Source organism: Melospiza melodia, assembly GCF_035770615.1.
Source record: "Melospiza melodia melodia isolate bMelMel2 chromosome 7 unlocalized genomic scaffold, bMelMel2.pri SUPER_7_unloc_1, whole genome shotgun sequence".
In the NCBI taxonomy this organism is placed as follows: Eukaryota; Metazoa; Chordata; class Aves; order Passeriformes; family Passerellidae; genus Melospiza; species Melospiza melodia.
This window is the reverse complement of record NW_026948497.1, coordinates 5,429,226-5,450,999: the sequence shown is the minus strand read 5'-3', so window position 1 is coordinate 5,450,999 and position 21,774 is coordinate 5,429,226. Positions and strand designations below refer to the sequence as shown.

At 52.9% G+C, this 21,774-nt stretch overlaps 2 protein-coding genes across 2 annotated transcripts in view; both read left to right on the top strand.

Moving 5' to 3' along the window:
- LOC134432744 (class I histocompatibility antigen, F10 alpha chain-like) overlaps positions 1-1,999 on the top strand; it is a 43,183-nt gene extending 41,184 nt beyond the window's left edge. Inside the window, exon 8 of the mRNA XM_063181642.1 lies at positions 1,769-1,999. Within this exon, the coding sequence (XP_063037712.1) occupies positions 1,769-1,782 (14 nt within the window). The 3' untranslated portion in view covers positions 1,783-1,999. The remainder of the gene's footprint in view (positions 1-1,768) is intronic.
- Positions 2,000-10,597: 8,598 nt separating this feature from the next.
- Positions 10,598-20,988, top strand: LOC134432872 (uncharacterized). The gene is made up of 12 exons (XM_063181751.1): positions 10,598-10,660; positions 10,761-10,830; positions 11,337-11,374; positions 11,719-12,730; positions 12,955-13,018; positions 13,849-13,897; positions 14,920-15,029; positions 15,788-15,905; positions 16,299-16,398; positions 17,340-17,406; positions 20,782-20,800; positions 20,887-20,988. Exons 1-12 carry the CDS (start codon positions 10,598-10,600, stop codon positions 20,986-20,988), a joined length of 1,812 nt encoding a protein of 603 aa, XP_063037821.1.
- The last annotated feature ends 786 nt before the right edge of the window (positions 20,989-21,774 follow it).

The window sequence follows — 21,774 nt, the reverse complement described above, 5'->3', positions numbered from 1 at the left end:
GGTTGGGATCCATGGGATTGGGATGGGATCTGTGGGGCTGAGTTGGGATCCATGGGGTTGGGATGTGGATCCAAGGGGCTGGGAGGAGGCTCTGTGGGTCTCCATTAGACTCTGGGGCTCCATAGGGCTCTGTGGGGCTGGGACACAATTCCACGGGTCTCTGTGGGTACAATCCCCCCAGGTCTCCATACTGTACAGCGGCTTTCTGGCTGTGAACTCCTGTCTGATGGGAGTGTCCGTGGGTCCCGCTGGGAGGGCTACGACGGAAGGAATTTCATCTCCTTTGACCTGGGATCTGGGAGATTCATGGCAGCCGACAGCGTTGCTGAGATCACCAGGAGGCGCTGGGAACAGGATGGGACCGTGGCTGAGAGGCACCTGAATTACCTGAAGCACGTCTGCCCTGAATGGCTCCGGAAATACGTCACATATGGGCAGAAGGAGCTGGAGCGCAAAGGTGGGAGCAGAATTCCTGAGGAGATTTGGAATTTTGGAATGGAGGACTTGGGAACATGGTCATTACTGTGGGAATTCCATGGGTAGATCTTGCCACCATCACATTCCCATCAAATTTCATGGTCAGATCTCACTCTTATCCCATTCCAGTGGGAATTCCACGAGTAGAGTTCACCCCAATGGTGGATTCCACTATTATCCCATTTCAGAGCCCCCTGATGTCCACGTGTCCGGAAGAGAGGAACATGGGACGCTGATCCTGTCCTGCCACGTGTACGGATTCTACCCCAACACCATCGCAGTCAGCTGGATGAAGGGGGGTGAAACCTTGGATCAGGAGACGGAGTGGGGCGGGATCGTTCCCAACAGCGACGGCACCTTCCACACCTGGGCCAGGATCGAGGCGCTGCCGGAGGAGCGGGAGCAGTACCGGTGCAGGGTGGAGCATCCCGGAATGCCAGAGCCTGGGATCTTCGCTTGGGGTGAGGCTGGGAATGTGGGGATTGGGAATTTGGAATTCCTAAATGGGGATTCCCCTCACCCTCCTCACTATCCTGCGTTTCCCAGAGCCGACATCTGGCGGGAATCTCACTGTGGTGGTTGCTGTGTCCGTCATCGCTGCCATCCTCATCCTCATCGTCCTCGGATTCGGCGTCTGGAAGCTCCAATCCGGTAACACACGGGATGGGGGTTGGGAAGGGACACGGATCCACTCGGCACCGTTCTGGGAATCCTGTGCCACTGACTCTGATCCCACTTTGTTTCCACAGGGAGGAGAGACTGGAAGGGATACAACCCAGCAGCCGGTGAGTTCCAGTGGTTGATCCAGCTCTGGATCCCCTCTGTGTGGATCCCAGGATGGATCCTGGGGCTAATCCCACTGTGTGATCCATGCTGGAATCTCATGGATCTTCTCTTTCTGCAGGAAAAGATATGGGAATGAATGGCTCCACTGCAGGTACAGCATGGGATCAGGGTGGGATTCCAGAGGGGGATCGGGGCCGGATGGACAGACTGGGATCGGGGAGGGATTTCTGATCAGAGCAGGGTCCAGAGTGGGATCAGGTGGAATTGTAGAGTGGGATTGGGGCTGGATTCTGGTGTGGGATCAGGAGGGATGGATGGAGCAGGGTTGTAGCAGAGTGGATGGAGTGGGATCGGGTGGGATGGATGGAGCAGGGTTGCAGCAGGATTGGGGTGGGATCATGTGGGATTCTGGAGCATCTCCTGCTCTCCATGGGCTCCAGCCAGGCCAACCTGTGGAATGGGGACAGGGACAGGGTGACACCATGACTCTCTCTCATCCTGGCAGGAATCGCCGCCTGAGCAATCCATGGAGTTGGATCTGGCCCCTTTCCTCTTCCCTGGAAAGCTGAGAGCTGCCAGCAGAGCTCATCCTGCTGCTCCCACCCACCCCACAGCTCTTGCTAACAGATCCATTTCCCATTTTCTAATGCTTTAAAGGCAAGAACCACAAATATTCACAATGCTTCACTTCTGGTGTGAAACTATCCTGCTTTGGGCAATAAATCTGGGTTCCTTCCTCCGGTGTCTGGCAGTTCATCTCTAGGAGCCAGGAATGGGAATGGGGTCACTGGAGCAGGGATGGGGACACCAGGAGCAGGATGGGAGATCAGAAGCTGGACTGGGACACCAGGAGCAGGATGGGGGCTTGCCAGCCACACCCGGCTCCATCTCCTCGGATTAATTTCCCGTTCCGTGTCCCATGTCTGAGGTGTCCCCAGAAGGGTTTGGCCACGCTGGGCTCCTGGAGGGACAGTCAGATGGGGGGAGGGGTCAGGCCAGGCCTTGTTGTCCCCAGAGGTCCTTGAGTGTCCCAAAATCAGGGCTCAGGATCTCAGAGAGGTTCCCTGGCCATGACCACGGCCATGACACGAGCATGAGATGGCCGTGAGAATGACCATGAGTGACACAACCCTGAGATGACCATGACCATGGGATGACCGTGACTGTGACCATGACCATGACACAACCACAACCCTGACCATGAGATGATTTGGACCAAGAGATGACTGTGGCTTGGCCATGCTACAACTATGGCCTTGAGGTGACCCTGACAGGATCGTGGCCATGAGATGACCATGAAGTGACAATGACATGATCATGAGATGACCATTACAGTGACGTGACCCTGAGCATAAGATGATGGTGATCAGGAAATGACCATGACCATCACTATGAGATGGCAATGACCATGACATGACCATAAGATGAATATGACAATGGGATGACCATGAGATGACCATGACACCACCATGGCCATGAAATTATGAAGGCTTTGAGATGACCATCACTATGACTATGACACGATCTTGACCAAGAGGTGACCATGAGATGACCACAATCGTTTCACACCATGGCTATGTGGTGATCATGACCATGAAATGATCATGACGCAGCCATGGCTGTGAGACAATTGTGACCATGAGGTGACTGTGAGATGACCATGAGATGATCATGACCATAAGGTGATGGTGATGACCATAACTGTGGGGAATAAGCCTTACAGAATAAGGACCTTTCCCACCTTTGTTCAATCCTGTTTACTTCTGTTCACCAAAAGGCATTCTGGGGAGGTTCAGCTGTGGGTCGATGGCCAGAGAGTTGGTGGTTGGTGGTTGCCTCATGTGTGAGGCAGGGATTGGCTGAGGAGATGCGTGGACACCACATGATCAGAGAGAGCCGACTGGGTAAAGCTGATTGGACAAATCAATAGCAACACTGCAGTGGCAGGCAAACAATGCATGCTTATTTTTGTTAAGTTTGGGGCAAGTTTTGAATATAAAAAAGATCAGCTGGTTACAATAAACAAACTTCTTTGGAACAAGCAAGAAGGTCCATGTGTCCTTGTTCCTCATTGCTGTGCATGACCATGAGGTGACCATGACCATGACTGTGATCATGACACAACCATGACTATGAGATGACCATGATGATTGTGGCCATGAGTTGACCATGAAACGATCTTGAGATGACCATGACCATGTGAGGACCATGACTGTGACCATGTCCACTATATGATCATGACCGTGAGAGGACTGTGACCATCGGATGACCATGACATAGCCATGAGCATGAGATCGTGACCATGAGAGGACCATGACCTTGAGGTGATCAGGGGATGACCATGAACATGAGATGAAGATGGTGCTCAGTAAATGACCACGACCATGACATGACTATGACCATGAGTTGACCATGAGATGACCATGACCATTTAATGACCGTGAGCATTTCATGACCATGACACAGCTGTGAGGTGATCAAGGTCATGAGATGACCATGATTTGACCATGGCCATGGGGTCATAAAGACCACGAGATGAGCAAGAGATAACCATGGCCATGAGACAACATATAACAATGAGACAACCATGACCATGAGATGATTGTGACCAAGAGATGACAATGATATGACCACAACACAACCATGGCCATGAGACAACATATAACAATGAGACAACCATGACCATGAGATGATTGTGACCAAGAGATGACAATGATATGACCACAACACAACCGTGACCGTGACCGTGAGGTGACCATGAGACAACATATAACAATGAGACAACCATGACCATGAGATGATTGTGACCAAGAGATGACAATGATATGACCACAACACAACCGTGACCGTGAGGTGACCATGATGTGATCGTGTGATGACCCTGACCATGTGGTGACCATGACTGTGAGATAACCATGGCAGGACTATGAATATGAGATGACCAAAACAGAACCATGGCCATGACATCACCATGACATGACCTTGGCTATGAGACAATAGTGACCATGAGGTGAGTGTGAGATGACCATGAGATAACCATGACCATGAGATGATGGTGATCAGGAAATGGCTGTGACCTTGAGGTTATCATGACCATGACACAACCACAGCCATGAGATGACCATGATATGATTGTGGCCACGAGTTGACCATGAGACGATCATGAGATGACCATGACCATACAATGACTTTTGACTATGACTATGACATGGCCATGGTTATGAGATGACCATTCTAATGAGATGACCATGAATGTGAGATTACTGTGCACATGTGATGACTGTGACCAAGAGATGACCATGAGATGACCATGCTCGTGAGATCATAGTGATCTATTTGCAAATAGAGATGGGTTGGTGGGAGATGTGGTAGTTGGAGGCCACTTGGGGCATAGTGATCATGGAATGATAAAATTCTCAATATTTGGTGAAGTCAAGAGGAGCATTAATAAGACTTTTACACTGGACTTTTGGGAGGCAGACTTTGGCCTACTCAGGAGACTTATTGAGAGAGTTCCTTGGGAAGTAGTCCTTAAAAACAAAGGAGTTCAGGAAGGGCAGGCATGCTTCAAAATGGAGGTCTTGAGGGCACAGGAACAGACTGTCTCTGTGTGCCAAAAGATGAGTCAAAGAGGCAAATATCTAGCCTGGATGGACAAGGAGGTTTTGGAAGAACTCAGGAATAAAAAAAGGATGTATTATCTTTGGAAGGAGAGTCAGGTCTCTCAGGAAGTTTTTAAGGGGGCTGCTAGAGCATGCAGGAAAAAAAAATAGGGAGGCTAAAGCTCGGTTTGAAATTAAAACTGCAACTTGCGTAAAGGATAACAAAAAATGTTTATATATATATATATATATATATATGGTAAAAGGAAGAGTAAGACCAACCGACCAACTTTTGTTCTTTACTGGATGAGGAATGGAACTTAATAACTGCAAATGAAGAGAAGGAAGAGGTACCTAACGCGTTCTTTGTCTCAGTTTTTCGTGAGAAGACTTGCCTTCAAGGACAACTGTGCTCTTGGGCTGCTCAGTGGTGTCAGGGAGCAGAGTGTATCCCCCATTATCCAAGAGGAGGCAGTCAGAGAACTGCTGAGATATTCATAAATCCATGGGACCAGATGGGATCCATCCCAGGGTGATGAGGGAGCTGGCAGATGAGCTTGTGAAGCTGTTCTCTCTCATTTACCAGCAGTCCTGGCTCACTGGTGAGGTTCCAGATGACTGGAAGCTGGCCAATGTGAGAGCCATTCACAAAAAGGGTGGGATGGAGGATCCTGGTAATTATAGGCCAGTCAGTCTGACCTCAGTACCAGGTAAGGTTATGGAACAGTTCATACTGACTGTCATCACACAGAACTCACAGGATGGCCAGGGTATCAGACCCAGACAGCAGGGGTTTAGGAGGGGTAGGTCATGTTTGACCAACCTGATCTCCTTTTATGACCAGGTGGCCCTCCTGGTGGATGTGGAAAAGGCTGTGGATGTTGTGTACCTGGACTCCAGAAAGGCCTTTGACACTGTCTCCCACAGCACACTCCTGGAAAAGCTGCAGCCCATGGCTGGGACAGGAGCACTCTGTGCTGGGTTAGGAACTGGCTGGATGGCCGGGCCCAGAGAGTGGTGGTGAACAGTGCTGCATCCAGCTGGCAGCCAGTCACCAGTGGTGTACCTCAGGGGTCTGTGCTGGGACCAGTTCTGTTTAATATCGTTATTGATGACATGGATGAAGGGATTGAGTCTTTCATTTGTAAGTTTGCAAACGACACTAAGCTGGGAGCGTGTGTCCATCTGTTGGAAGGTGGGAGGGCTCTGCAGACAGAATTGGAATGGTTGAATGGATGGGCAGAGTCTAACAGGATGAAGTTTAATAAATCCAAGTGCCCAGTCCTGCATTTTGGCCACAATAACCCTCTGCAGTGCTATAGGCTGGGGATGGTGTGGCTGGACAGTGCCCAGGCACAAAGGGACCTGGGGGTGCTGGTCAACAGCCAGCTGAACATGAGCCAGCAGAGTGCCCTGGTGGCCAAGAAGGCCAAGGGCTCCTGGCCTGAATCAGGAATGGTGTGGCCAGCAGAACTAGGGAGGTCATCCTTCCCCTGTACTCGGCACTGGTGAGGCCACAACTTGAGTGCTGTGTCCAGTTCTGGGCCCCTCAGTTTAGGAAGGACATTGAGACACTTGAGCCTGTCCAGAGGAGGCAACGAGGCTGGTGAGAGGCTTGGAACACAAGCCCTGTGAGGAACAACTGATGGAGCTGGGGTTGTTTAGTCTGGAGAAAAGGAGACTCAGGGGTGACCTTATCACTCTCTACAGCTCCCTGAATAAGGTGATTGTAGTCAGGTGGGGTTGGTCTCTTTCTCCAGTCAGCACTGACAGAATCAGAGGACAGAATCTCAAGCTGCATCAAGGGAAATATAGGTTGGATATTAGGAAAAGGTTTTTTACAGAAAGGGTGATAAAGTTCTGGAATTGCCTGCCTGGGGAGGTGGTGGAGTCACCATTCCTGGATGTGTTCAAGAAAAGACTGGATATGGCACTCAGTGCCGTGGTTTAGTTGAGGTGTTGGGGCATGGGTTGGACTCAATGATCTTTAAGGTCTCTTCCAACCTCGTGATTCTGTGAATTCTGTGACCATGAGATGGCCATGAGCTGACCATGATGTGATTGTGACCATGAGATGAGCATAACAATGAGATGACTGAGAGGATGCATGATGACTGTCAGCAAATGACCGTGACCATGTGATGGCCATGACTGTGATCATTAGATAACCATGACCCAAACGTAGCCCAGAGATGACCATGATAAGATTGTGGCAAATGTGTTGAACATGAGATGATCATAAAATGACCATGACAATGCGATGACCATGACCGTGACCATGACACAATCATGACCATGGGATGACCATTACAATGAGATGACCATCAGCATGTGATGACTGTGACCAAGAGATTATCACAACACACCATGGCCATGTGTGATGATGATCATGACATGACTGTGAGATGACCATTATAGCGAGATATCCACAAGAATAAGATGATGGTCATCAGGAAGTGGTCCCCAAGAAATGACCATCACCCTGAGATGGCCATGAGCTGACCATGCCCATGACACAGCCATGATCATAAGGTGACCATTACAGTCAGATGACCATGAATGTGACCGTGACAGGACTGTGACCATGAGATGACCATGAGCAGGAGATGATTGTGACCAAGACATGACCACAATACAACTATGGCCATGTGGTGATCAAGACCATAAGAATGAGGCCTTAAGTTTTAACTTCCATATTTTCCATATTCTGTACTGTGCTAGTATATAACTCTGAACTTCATATAAAGTGTTAGCAAGTTCTCTTGTGAGTCAAAGTGGAGTTGGGGGGGACACAAACCCACCCCTATAATCAGCAGAGCAGGGACGGAGCGGGGGTCCCGGCCGGGATGGAGCCCACGGGGAGGGGCTGCGGCCGCCGGCGGCTCAGGAGCTCTGTGGGCAAAGAAAAGGGGATGACACCGGGCTGGGGGGCCCCGGGGGGAGCGCACACACCCCGGGGGACGGGGGGACACGAGTCCCGGGACCTCCCCTCACCTTCTTGCACAAGTAGAAGCCGAGCCCCAGCGCCAGGAAGACGAAGCACAACACGGAGTTCGTAAACCCTGTCAGCATCTTGCTGTGGGCAGCTCCGGCGGCAACTCTGCGGGGTCCCATGGGCTCGGTTTTGGGGTCCCACCCTCCACTTCTCCCCACTTTCTCACCGTCTCCCACCCCTAACTCACCTCCCCCCCCGCCCTCAGCCCATCCCGCTCTCCCTTTGGGGGGTCCCCTCCTCCTCCCCCTCCATTCTGGGCTCCCCCCTTCACCCCTTTTCCCCCTTCTCCCTCCCTGTCCCAGCGCCTCCCGTCCCCCGCTTACCCGAGAGCTCCGCGCCCGCAGCCGGGGGGGCTCCCAGCACCACCAGTGCCACCAGCAGGGCCCCAGCTGCCGCCCCTCGCCCCATGGCCGGGGCCGGGCAGGGAGCAGCAGCCCCAAAGCAGCCGCGCTGCGCTGGGAGCGCCAGTCCGGAGCAGGGCGGGCTCGGCAGCGCCGCGCGCTCTCATTGGCTGCCGCCACTTTTGGGGTTCCGATCTCAGAGACTCCGCCACACAACTGATGATTCATCAACCCGCTCTCATTGGCTGCGGCGCGTTTTGGCTGTGTTTTGATTGGCTGAGGGGTTCCCGGGACGCTGCAGCCCCGGACTGGGGGTTTTTGGGGAGGTGGGGGGGGAACCTTGGGGCGCTGGGCAGGTGGGAGCTCAGGTGAGCCCAGCAATGCGTGCCCATGTGCGCAGCATCTCAGGGCTGCCCGTGGTGAGCGGTGACGCTGGCCCGATGCCAGGCACCCCCAGAGCCGCTCTGTCCCTGCCCCCGCCGCCGCACAGGGACAGAAAATGGAATCGAGGGTTCCTGCATGGGGACAAGGACTGGGAGAGATCCCTCAGCAAATCCTGCACGGGCACAACAGACCCGGCCTGGGCACACGGAGGGAAGTTATTACCAAATTACAGCAGCACAAGGAGAAGGGAAAGAAATCTCTCTAACACCTTCCCCCTGCCCAACACGGATCAGCCAGAACAGCGGTCACCAGGGCTCTGCCCAACGGGGGTCCCTGGGGATCATCCAGCCACGATCCTCCCATGGGGGATGGAGCTGGAGCAGCACACGAAGCTCTTCCCACACTCGGGACACTCGCAGGGCCTCTCCCTGGTGTGGAAGTGCTGGTGAGTGACAATCTCTGAATCCCACCTGAAGCTCTTCTGACATTCCAAGCACTCCTAGGGCCCTTCCCCAGTGTGGATCTTGTGGTGCTTGCTGAGGTCGGAGGTCCCACTGAAGCTCTTGCCACATTCCTCACACTCCCAGGGCCTCTCCCCAGTGTGGATGTTCAGGTGTTCCATCAGGGTGGAGCTGTAGCTGAAACCCTTCCCAGATTCCAAGCACTTGTGGGGCTTCTCCCTGCCATGAGGCTTCTCCCCCAGCTCTGAGTTCTGGCTGCATCTCCGGCCGCCTTCCTGGCTCAGGGGGGCTCTTTCCTCCTCACACCTCCCTGGGCTGGGTTTGCAGCCCCTCCACGTGCAGGATCTCTGGGGCTTTTCCTCATCCTCCATCTGGCCACAGCTTGGGAATGACAAACCCTGATTTGGGGGAAACCAAGATGGGAGCACCTTAGAGTAGAGGCTCCTTCTGCACAGTTCCATGTCTGGAATTCAGCAAAAGTCTTGTGTCCATGAAAATCTCCACAATGTCAAGATTCAGCCCAATAAACACTCCTAGGAGTTCCCTATTGCTGATCTCTCCACTTTTGGGGTTCCAGCGGTTTCCTTTCCTTGAGATCATAGGGGTCCAATGCCTCCAGGGGTTCCCCCTTCTCCAGCGTCCTGCTTAGGGATGATCCAGGGCCTTTTGGGGGTCCATGGGGTCCCTTCTCCCTTGATGCTCTACTTTGACATCCCAGGGATCCCAGGGGTCCCTCCTCTCCAGGCTCCCCCCCTTTCCAGTCTGCCAGGGTCCCCCAGCTCTGGGATCGCCCCTCTCTGCTCTCCCCACTCTGGGGGTCCCAGGGATTCCCCTCCTCTGCTCTCCCGGGGGTCCCCAGGACCAATGTCCTGCCCTGCCCATACTGGGCAATGGAACGTGGGCCCCCAAAGATCCCCCAAGGGGCTCAGCTTTGGGATCCTGCAAGATCCAAACTTATGAAGACAGAGAGAAAAACCTCCCAGGGACACCAGATGATAGTTGGGGTCAATTCCACAATCTGCAAGTTCCAAACACACAGCAATAAAAAACCCTCTCAGGGACACCCCAATGGATTTGGGATGAGCTCCCCCCTCCCCGCTCACCTGCAGGACGAGCTGGGGGCGAGGGTCCCGCGGCTGCGGCCACAGGGGGCACTGGAACCTCCTGCTCCTCCTCTTCCTGATCCTCCTTTTCCTCTCTCCCTCCTCCTCCTCCTTCCTAACCCCACCTCCTCCCCAGTTCCTGACTTCTGTGTATTTAGAGCGGAGAACCTTGCTTGTTTTTAGAACTAGAACAAAGATCCCAGATGGAACAAGGCTTGCTGCTTTTAGTCAGAAGTATCAGTGACTAAAGGTCACGTTTCCTTTGGTGTGGTGCCGTCCTTGTTCCTCCTCAGTGTTCAGGCTGGGCTGTGCGATGTCCTTGTTTGCTGCATTTTCCGAGTTCCTCTTGCACCCTTTGGGCCATAGGCTGTGCCCTGGGAGGGTTCTTTGTGCTCCTTTGTGACACAGGAGAACCTTCCAGGCGGTTTCTGCGAGAGCTGCTGCTGGGATGTCACAGGAACAGCGCCACGTCCCCGTGGTGTTCCCGTTGCTGTGGGACACGGAGGCCTCAGTGCCCAGAGTGGCTCTGGGCTCGTTGCTGGAGGATCCTCCTGCCCGAGGCATTCTCAGCAGCCAGCCCAGCCCTGACGGGTGTCCTTCTGTGCTTGCAGGGCTACAGGCTGCAGACGTGTGCAGCGCAGCCAAAATGCTCCAGCACGTGGCTGCTGCAGTTTGCACTCTGTACTCTGTGGCTTATTCGGGGTATTTTTTAACCCACTTGGCACGTAAGTAGAGGTTTTCCCTCGGTGCAGCATCAGTGGCTTTGGGCTTGCTGTGTGCTTTCTGTTCTTCCTCTGGAGCTGAGTTGACTTTGGAACCAAATTGCCATGAAGACACCATTGCTTTGGGAGAGCTCCTGCCCGCAGCTGCAGCTGGAAAAGGGGGTGTCTGCAGCCAGCAGAGCGTGCACAGCATCTGCAATGAGCCCTGGGGGGTTCTGTTCCCTCAAGCAGGGAGTCTGTGCCAGCAGAGCATGGAACTCCCTCCCTTTGCTGCTCCAGCCAAGAACTGACCCAGCCCAGTATTTTGTGCTGCTCTCTTGCTTGCTGTGGGAAGGGACTGTGGCTCCTGGAGGGATGCTGTGAAATCAAAATGCTCTCTCGGGGTTGCCTTGCTCCATGGCATTTCCCACCACAGGCAGTTTTTCTCCTAACAGCATCTGGTTCATGTTCCCTCTCCCATTGCAGGGCACCTCATGTCTACATTCCGAGCAGCTCCTCCTTCGGTGAGTGGGAAAGGAACCTTTGGTGTTTGGAATTGTGCAGCAATTGTGCAGCAATTGTGCAGCAAGTTGTGAGCTCAGCCTGTGGCAGCTGAGTGCCAGCCTGGGAGGCTGAAGGAAAGTTCCTGTCAGTGTCTTTGCAGCAGCAGCAGCAAAGGAATTCCCATCAGTTTTCTCCTTTTCTGCTGAAGAGCTTTTGAAGAGCTGCAGGTCTGGTTTTGCAGGCAGAAGATTGCTTGCTGGCTTTAGCCATGGTGGAATATTAAATTCCCAACAATAAGTGGCAATGTCGACTTTAGCCCATTGTTAGTTGGAACAGCTCGGAACCCAATTTCCTCTAAGTGCAGCTGGATGTCCAGCTGAGGATAAATAAGGTGATAATTGAGATAGAACTTCCTGTCTCTCACGCTGCTGTCTGTCCACAGGGCACAAAAGCAGCACCAGCACCTCCTGGAGGTCCCTCTGCTTCCAAAGAGGAGGCCAAAGAGGAGGAAGACAGCAGTGAGCTTCCCGCTGCTCTGGGGGACAATGGTGAACTTCCCTCAGTGCCGGGAGATGACAGTGAACTTCCCGCTGCTCTGGGAGACGAGGGCGAACATCCCGCGGTATGGGAATGCAACGGCGAGGCTCCCGCGGGGTGGGACAAGGACAGGGGACATCTCCCGGTGTGGGACGAGGATGGTGGATGTGCCCTGGAGTGGGACCAGAATGGCCAAGCTCCCACGGAGTGGGACGAGGACAACGGACAACTCACAGTGTGGGATGAGGATGGAGGACATCTCCCAGTGTGGAATGAGGATGAAGGACAACTTCCAGTGTGGGATGAGGATGAAGGACATCTTCCGGAGTGGAATGAGGATGGAGGACATCTTCCGGAGTGGGATGAGGATGGAGGATATCTCCCAGTGTTGGATAAGGATGGAAGACATCTCCCAGTGTGGAATGAGGATGGAGGACATTTCCCGGAGTGGAACGAGGACAACAGACAACGCGCCGTGTGGGATGAGGATGGAGGACATCACCCAGAGTGGGATGAGGATGGAGGACATCTCCCATCGCCCATCCTCCTCCCACAGGATGGAGGACATCCTGTGTCTTGGGAAGAGGAGAGTGAACATCTCCCAGCATGGGAAGTGGACAGTGACCATCCCCTGGCTTGGAAAGATGATGGCGAACCTGCAGTATTTTGGGAAGAGGATGGAGAAGCTGCAGCATTTTGGGAAGAGGATGGAAAACCTCCCTCTGCTTGGGAAGAGGACAATGAAGCTCCCTCTACTGTGGGATCCTGGGCTGAACATTCTGACAGCAGCACAGTCCTGCAGCCAGAGGGGAGAGGGGAGTGGTGCCTGATGCAGCTGAGTACGTCTGCTCTGTTCCTGGGTGCCCGAGCAGGTGCTGTGTGTGTGTCTGGGCATCAGCTGCACCCAGGGTTGCTCTGCAGCTGAATGTCACAGAGCCATTAATTGTCCTTCCCCAGCTGACACCAAGGGGCTCACGGCCCCAGGGAGTGGGGCTGGTTCTGGCTCTGCTGCAAGGCGGGCTCTCACTCTGGGAGGGAGCGTCTTCCACATTTTTTCTTTCAGGGAACACCGTGAGCGAGGCGGAGCCTGCCCAGAAATACCTGGAGGTGGAGCAGATTGGCCAAGGGTAAGTGCACGGCAGCTGCTTCTGCACAAGCAGGGCTGGGTGTTGTGCTGGTGCAGGATCAAGTGAGAGGTCAGGAGAGCCCAAAGCACCTTCAGACACTGGGCTACCATCCTGCTGTCTCTCAGTCCTGATCAGAATTGATAACTGTGGTCACAAGGCGCCATCAAAGGCCCCTGAGGCTGGCAGTGTCCTGCCTGCAGCAAGGAGCAGGACCTGGAAGATCTTCTGTCCCTGGAACTGGATTGCCTAAAAGAGCAACTCACCATCTGGTGACTGTCAGAAAACAGTTCTCAAGAATATTTTTTTCAAATACTTTGCTTAAAAAAATATCCACTGGTCAGAATTATCAACCTAATGGTTTAGAAACAGAAACCAGAGATGAATTAATAAGTGCTCTATTCTAGCACAGGTAGCAGACCCCATACATTCAGTAACAGACACAGAGCTGCTGCACTGTGGAGAAAAAAGCATCACCTGCCTGATGGCAGGGCTCTTGTAGAACCTGCAGGTCTTAGGCAGGAAATGGAAAAGGATGAAATGCATTCTTTTCCAGTTCTTTAGACACCCATTTCTCCTCCTAGCTTTGGAACTAAAGCAATTAAGCCTGGACATTTAGATTTGGTCCAGCCCAGTTCCTTTGTGTTGGGTCTCCGTTTCCTCTTGCACACCTTGCATGGCAGAGGGCTGGTGGCTGCTGTGCTGCTGTTGGAAGGGTCGATGCACCCAGGTGTTTGTGAATGCTGCAGGCAGCAGAGATCTCTTTTCTGATCTGGCTTGCACTGCCAGGGCCTAAAGCACTGCTTCTTTCTTCTCTGCTCTTTTGTCTCCAGGGCTTTCGGAACCGTTTACAAAGGACTCGACAGGGCCACTGGAGGAGAGGTCAGTGCCAACACGCCCAGCACGGCTGGCAGCTCTGCAGGGCTTTCCCCTCTGCTGGGAGCTGTGGCTGCAGCTCTGGGGGCCAGCAGAGCTTTCCTGCCCAGGCTGCTCCTCTGAAGGCAGAGCAGTGTCAGCCTGCAGAGCACAGCTGGGACAGACTTGGTCCTTCTCAAGTGCCAAAGGAATGGAAGGAGGGCAGCGGTGTCTGTCAGTGCAGGACGCCCTGGCTTGGTCTTCATATCTAAAAGTGTGAATGCATCAGCTGCTGGAGACTGAGGTCCAGTTTATCTTCATCCCAGCCTCAGACAGGAACATAATTTAGCAGTTTTTCCATCCTGCCTTTTATCTTCAAAGGGAACCTCAAGGCCGAATTAGGGAGAGCTCCTGCTTGGGCTCAGTTTGGGGTTTTAGTCCTACTTCAGCTGTTCACAGAGGGAGAGGGAGAGAAATGAGAAGATGGATGTCCAGAGCAAAGCTCTCTCCTAAATCCTGCAGTTGTGTTTGGGTCTGGTGTCAGTGACAGCCTGTGACAGGGATCAACTGAGCCATGGATGTGCATGTTTGCTTTGTTGTGCAATCCCAAACAGAGCCGTTGGATCTGAAATCATGACCAAATCCCATAGAATTGCTAAATGGTTTCTGGCTGTTTTGCTCTGTTTTTACATAACCAGAATTACCTCCTGCTTGCAACATGTGTTTGAATAATAATAATAATAATGAGAGTGTTGAGGCCATTTGAGAAGACTGTAGGTGCAGAGAATGTTGTTAGAGCTTTGAGGCTGACAGCTGAGGGACCATTTCTGCAGAGCTTGCAAGGCCAAATGTCTCTGGTCATGTGTCCTGTAAGCAGCCCCCAGCTGGCAGAGCAATGGGCCGTGGGAATGGCCCTTGCTGAGCTCTGGTGTCCCATCCCAAGGCAGTTGGGCCCAGCCCAGCTCCGTTGCTCCAAAAAGACTCGCTCCGTGTTTGCTGTGGCCTCCTGGCACAGACTCCTGCAGTTAAAGGCTGCAATGTCCCTTCAGGTGGCCATCAAGAAAATGAGTCTCAGAGGGCAGAACAGGGAACGAGCTGTGAATGAGATCCTGCTCCTGAAGGACAAGAAGAACCCCAACATTGTCAAATTTCTGGACACGTGAGTGCTTCAGCTCTTATCCGGTGTCCGGGCCCTGCGTTAACCTTTCCTGGCATCTGGAGTCTGTAGCCTGTTTTGAAAATGCCTGACACAGCCACATCTTCCCAAAACAACAGCCTGGCAGTTCACTCCCTCCATGTGCTTTTGTTGCTTTGCTTTGGTTTTTCCTTCAAGTTCCTCCCCGTTTGCTGTGTCCTCTAACAAGTGCTGATGAACCACAGCAGAAACTATTTCCCTTGGCTTCTTCTTCCCAGCCCTTTTCCGTTGCTACAGATGCCAGGAAGATCAGGTTCTTGTTTCCAGAAATGCCTCATTTGCCCATTTTTCACTGGCCTTGCCTGTTTCTGAAGGGACTTTCTGAAAGGTTTTCTGACTGCTTTTGTCCCAAGTGCTGCACAGCCTCCTCCCCTGGATAACCCTGGCAGTTGTGTTGCCTTGTTCTGCAGGGAATGGTGGAACTGATGAGTTCAGGAGCTGAACCAGCTGGGGCCAAGGGTTGTGGTTCCACATTGATCTGGGCTGTTGCTAAACTGCATTTTTCACCTGCTTGCAATCTCAGGCCTCTCCTTTCTCACAGGTGTCTCCTTCTCCTTTAGACTGTGCAGATTCCATGGGCTGTGCAGCCTGGCAGGAATGTCTCTCCATCTGATTCTGTCCTCATTGACAAGCGACCTGGAAACAAAACTCCACTCCTGGCTTTTCCATGGGGGAATTGAGCTCTGCACTTTCATTTCCATGCCATTGCTTTCCTCTTCCAGCTTCCTTGTTGATGGAGATGTCTGGCTGGTGATGCAATACATGGATGGAGGAACTTTGCAGGACGTTGTCAGACAGATACGCATGGCTGAAGGAGAGATGGCAGCTGTCAGTCGGGAGGTGAGGGATCCTGCTTGTCACTCCCATGGCTGGGACACGATGGTCCTTCCAAACAGGGCGTGAGAACAGGAGTGGCTCCGTGCTCAGAGCTTTGTTTCTGTGTTGTTTTTGTGAGCTGGAGAAGAAAGAGCCTCTGCAGTGAACGGCCTGCCAGCATCACTGCACTTCTGCTCTGTTCTTGTTCTCTCTCCTGCTGTTGTGGTACTCTCTGTCGGGTTTGGATTTGATTTGCTGTTATCAGCTTTGTCTTGAACCGTTTGCCTGGAGCTTGTGTGCACTGCACTCCTGGCCTGTCACAGCAAAGCTGCTTCTGGCACAATTCTGAACCATCCTTTCTTGTGTGATATATTCTGGCCATTGGTTTTTGCCCTCATGTTTCTTGTTCTCTCTCAGTGTCTGCAGGGCCTGGATTTCCTCCATTCCAACTGGGTGATCCACAGGGATCTGAAGAGCTCCAACATCCTCCTGGGCATGGACGGCTCTGTCAGGCTGGGTGGGTGTTCCTGGCCAGGCACGGCGCTCCCGGGCTGCGGGTGTGGGGCTGCTTCCCAGGGAGGGCCAGAGCCCCACAAGGGCTGCTGGGGGCACTGCCCGGCCCCTGCTGCCAGCTGAGAGCGGCTGCCCCTGCAGAGAGCTCAGGAGAGGAGCAGGGTGCCAGCAGTGCCTTTGCTCTGCCTATGGCCCTTCTTTGTGCTTGGTTTCCTCATTCCAGCTGCCTTTGACAGGGTTTGTTTCTGTCCTCAGCTGATTTTGGCCTCTGCGCTCAGCTCAGCCCTGAGCAGGACCAGTGCAGCTCCATGGTGGGCACTGCTCACTGGATGGCCCCAGAAGTTGTGACCAGATCTCCTTATGGCCCCAAGGTGGACATCTGGGCCTTTGGAATTGTGACCATCGAGATGGTGGAAGGAGAACCTCCTTACTTCAGGGAAACGGCGGCCATGGTAAGAGGCAAATTCTGCAGTGGCTGCAGAGGCCTGTGAGCACAGGGGGACCCTGCACTGGGAGCAGCAGCTGGAGGTTTCTGCACATGGGAAGGGAATTCCCAGAGGACTCCATCCTGAACACAGATGATTATTCTGCAGTCTCCACCAAAACTTTGCTTTGGGATTTATGTTGTTGCAGCTCTTCTGGCTGTGAGGATGACCTGAAAATGTGAAAGAATGCAGTATCTCTAATGTTGCAAGAAAACCCCAAACCATCCCCAAATCCCACCCACAAATCCCAACAAGTTTTCTGAAGGAGTTTCTAAAAGAGGTTTTGCAAGATGATCACCCCCCTGATTCTTCTCACTGGGAAAGTTGTCTAAAACCTGAAGATGATTGCTTAACATCCCCTTTAGAGTCTAACATATTTCTTTTCTAGTCCAAGCTACTTTCTCTTTGTCACCAATCCTGAACTTTCAGCAACACAAACCTCCTGTGTCTTGCCTGGCAGTTTTTGGGACAGGGCATCAGGAATGCATCTACTTGAGTGTCAGTGGCATTGCAGAGATGCACTTGATGTAAGAATCCTCTGAAATAACACAGGCAGACCACACTGACTGGAAAATGGCCTGTAAAGCTGATGTCCACATTTGGAGAAGCAAAATGTGCTATTTCTGATGGAGGTTCCAACGAACAAAGTCAGCCAGTGAAACTGGCTCTCAAGGCGAGATCATTTGGACATTGCAGTGGCTGTGGGAGCCCCAGGGTTTGGTTTTTTTGGCTGGCATAGCAAAATGAGCTCTGAGCAGCATCTGTGGCAGGGAGGAAAGTGCCCCTGGAGCTGGGGCTGAGGCCCCGGGGTGGATGTGAGCCCGTGTGGGTGTGAAGGGAGCTGGCAGAGCGCTGAGTTTGCTTTCCCTGCAGGCTCGTGCTCTGATCCGGCAGAACGGGACCCCGCAGCTGCAGGAGCCCCGGCGCCTGTCGGCTCTGCTGCGGGACTTCCTCGAGTGCAGCCTGGAGACAGACGAGGAGCGGTGCTGGGCTGCCCAGGAGCTGCTGCAGGTGAGGGCCAAGGGCTGCAGGGGAAGCAGCAGCGCCAGGGAGGGGTTTTCTTGTGGGGTCCCCTCCGACAGTCTCCAGTCTGGCTGCGTTCCACACACAGAGCAAGCAGAATCCTCACCTGCTGTGGCTTGGCAGGCTCCTTTGGAGCTCATCTGGACCTGGTGCCCCACAGTGAGCAGGGACATCTTCAAGCAGCTCAGGGGGCCCAGAGCCCTGCCTGACCTGAGCTTGGATGTTTCCAGGGAGGAGGCACCTCCCACATCTCTGGGCACCTTCTGTCACTGTTTCCCCACTCCCCTGGTTAAAACACTCTTCCTTAGATCTAATCTGAGCCTGCTTCCCTCTCCTGAGTTTCAAACCATTTCCCTTTGTCCTGTTGCAACAGAGCCTGTGAGGATCTTGACTCTGGAAAGTAACAGTTAATTTCTTTCCTTTTTATGCTTTTGGCAGCACCCATTTTTATCATCAGCCAAGCCTCTCTCCAGCCTGACACCTCTGATCACTGCAGCAAAGCAACTGAGGGAGCAGCGGAGGAGATGAAGCACTTGAGGGCAGCTTCTTGTTACAGTAGTTAGGTCAACTAGGTAGTTATGGTAGTTAGCACTGTTAGTTGGTTATGGTAGTTAGCACTGCTAGTTGGTTAGGGTAGTTAGGACAGCCTGTTTGTTATGGTTCTTATGACAGCCTGTTTGTTATGGCAGTTTTTTAAATAAAAACTCTTTTAAACCTCAACTGCCTTGCCGTGTCCCTTCCTTCTCCCGCTGTGCCTCAGCTGCCCGGAGCAATGTGAGGGGAGAGCGGGCCCAGCCTGGCCCAGAGCTGAGCCCCAGCAGAGCCCTGGCAGAGCCCAGAGCAGCCTCGGGCCCTGCAGAGTCAGCCTGGAAGGAGGCGCTTGGAGCCTTCTGGGCTGCACCCGGCTCTGGGTTACAAACTGGGTGTGCTGGAAAATGCCACCGGCTCTGCACGAGGGCAGAAGGGGCCCGGGGAAGGCCCAAGTGCTCCATGCAAGGGAAAAACCTGCCCTGGGTTTGTTATAAATAACTGGGTAGTGTTGGCTTTTGCTATTATGCATTGACTTCTGCAAATTATTCTTAATTACAACGATTTTGATGCAGTACAGTTTGTAATCACTTTTAACTGCTTTTGCTGCAGTATAATTTTTCAGCTTTTTGTGGCCAATGCCCTGGCCCCTGTGTAGCTCATATCCTCAGAACATCATTTATGGATGATGTTTAAGTTTGTGGACAGTGTGAAAAACATACATTACAGTTTTGGCTTTTGCAAAATATTAAAGTGGATGCCAGATGTTGTCCATTATACTGTTAACTTTTGCAGAAGTAGCTGTAGTTGTGAAATAATAACTAATGCTTTTATTTTTCTAACTAACTGACAATAATAACTCAGAGATATTTGTGAAATAGCTAATGTTCATTTAAAGTACTTGTGGAAATAGCAAAAAGCGTCTGCATGGTCAGATAACATTTAAGGAAGGGATGTGATGAGGAGCCCTGCCACTGACCCTTCCACTGTCAATAACTGTCACCTGCTGAAACCACAGAACAGGGGCCCTTGTGAGGGAGTGACATACAACCCTGAAAACAGCAATCCACGATTCCTGCACCTACTCTAAAAAGGCAAGTTGGGTGTCAAACCAACCTAAAGAATTCCTGGAACATGTAAACAAGTTAAAAGAAATGTTTGAATTACTATAACCATTAGGAATATGTATTTGACCAATGTAGGGGGAAAAGGAGATAAGAAGAGTTGCAGTGGTTAACAGGTGTGCCTCAGGCCATCGCCAAGCACCAGTGCTGTTATTCATGTCTCTCTAGTTATCCCTTATTAAAATTCTAAAAGTTCTGAAGCGTGAGGCTCCTTTCTCAAAACACCCAAGGTCCTCACCCCTTGTTGTTCTCCCAAGGCAGGATCTGTCAATCCTAAGATTTGTCTGGATGGAGAAGAAAAAGACTGCAAAGAAAAGGAAAATACATTGGTGTGGAGGCCCATGGGCCTACCATTAGAGTTTAATCTCCCACTCACGGAAGACTGGTCCCCAATAAGAGGAATAGATTTCGAGGTTATGGGAGAAGCTTGCTTCTCCCACAGATCTTTGCAGGCACATGCTCATTTATATTATGTTACCCCATTGGCCCGTTGGCCTAATTACCCTAGTTCACCCCCTATTACAGGTGTTTGGTTAGTCCCTAGAATATTCTCCTCTCTGTCCCTCCATTGGCCCTAATTTACTGCATTCCTCTGCCCCTGTTTCCCTATCAGCTGACCCAACCCTTAACCCCTCCTTTGCACCATTTTCCCCCATATCCATTGGACCCTGGCCCTCAGCTCCACCCTCACTACCCCTTATAAAAACCCCCTGTGCCCTCAGCTTTCAACCTTTGTCGCTGGGCCCTGTTTAGCTGTGTGCCCTGTTCCTGTACCAATAAACCCAGTTTGCTGAGATCATACCCAGACCCATGCTGCTGACTTTGTCAGCTTTATAAAGCAGCCATGAGCTTCGGGCTCCGGAGTGCCGGACGCTCCAAGGGCCTCGGCAGCGCCAGGACGCTCCAGGCTGGGACAGCCAGGCAGGGCAGGAGGAATCACTGCCCCTTTCTCCTCTCTGCTGCTCCATCTCCCAGCCCAGCATCGCTGCAGGACAGCCTCACTGCCAACGCCATCCTGCCAGGGATGGACTGCGGGGATCTCCTTCCCCTTCCCTCTGGCATCGAGGCAAATCCCATCTTCTCCTTGTCTCCCCTCCTTCTTCTCATTCTGTCACACATCCATCCACGTTCCTTTCTCATCTCCTTCTTCCCTTGTTCCCTCTTCTTCCTTCCTCTCCTTCTGCCTTTTTCTTTTCCTTTCTCCCTGTCTCTTCCTCTCCTTGTCAGTCTGGGGAGCTGTGAGGAGGTAAAACCCTCCCTGTGCTGGGAAGGGTGTGGGGAATGTGAGGAGAGCTTCAGGTAGAGCTCAGCCTATTCGTGGTGCCTCTAAAGATGGCAGTGTCAGATGCAGATATCCGTGTGGATGCAGAGATCTCCCTGCAGATCCATGGGGATGCAGAGATCCCCCTGCAGCCCGCGGAGCAGCCACGCTGAGCACGGTGATGCCTGAGAGGAGGCTGTGACCCCGCGGCCAGAGGGGCCCGCTGGAGCAGCCTGTCCTGGCAGGACTGACCCCGGGGCACAGTGACCCACGCTGCAGCACTTGGAGGGGGCTGTGCCCCGTGGGATGGACTCAGCTTGGAGAAGTTCCTGGAGAAGTCTCCGGTGGGAGAGAGCCCAGGGTGCAGCAGGGGAACGACTCCTGTCCCTGAGCAGAGGGAGAAGCCCCGGGGCATGAACTGAGCCCGGCCCCATTCTCTGTCTGCGACACTGCCGGGGTAGGAGGTGCAGCTGGAAGGAGGGAGGCGTGGGGAAAAGCTGCATTTAAGGGTCTCCACTTACTTCTCATTATCCTGCTCTGAGTTTTTGGAGTTCTCTGGCAGAAATCTCTCCCCTCCCCCACTCATCCACAGAGGTTTTGAGCCGTTTTTCCTTTTTGAGGGAAATCAAAGGTATGCACTGATGCTCCTAATTAGGGGTACGAGAAGTGAGGCTCCAGGGCTGAGCCGGAGCCACCGAAGCCGCAGTGCCGGGAAAGCCGTGGCGGGAGGTGCGGAGAAGTTTGTTTGTGTTTTCAGCTCAATCCCCCTCGGGCCCGGGCCCGTTCCAGGGCTGTTCCTCAGCTCCCGCTCTGCCCTCACGCAGCCCCGGGGGCCCTGAGAGCGCGGGGCGGGGCTGTGCCATGTGCAGAGCCCGCCCCTGGCTAGGATTGGCCGATGGTGCCGTCAGTCGTGGTTGTGGCGCGCTGATTGGTGGGAGCGGGGCGGAGCAGGGTCCCGG

Coding starts and splice junctions, on each gene's coding strand:
- LOC134432872 (XM_063181751.1), top strand. CDS start 10,598: ATGTCACAGGAACAGCGCCACGTCCCCGTGGTGTTCCCGTTGCTGTGG. Junction 12,731..12,954: donor GTGGTGCCTGATGCAGCTGA/GTACGTCTGCTC, acceptor TTTTTCTTTCAG/GGAACACCGTGAGCGAGGCG. Junction 13,019..13,848: donor GTGGAGCAGATTGGCCAAGG/GTAAGTGCACGG, acceptor TTTTGTCTCCAG/GGCTTTCGGAACCGTTTACA.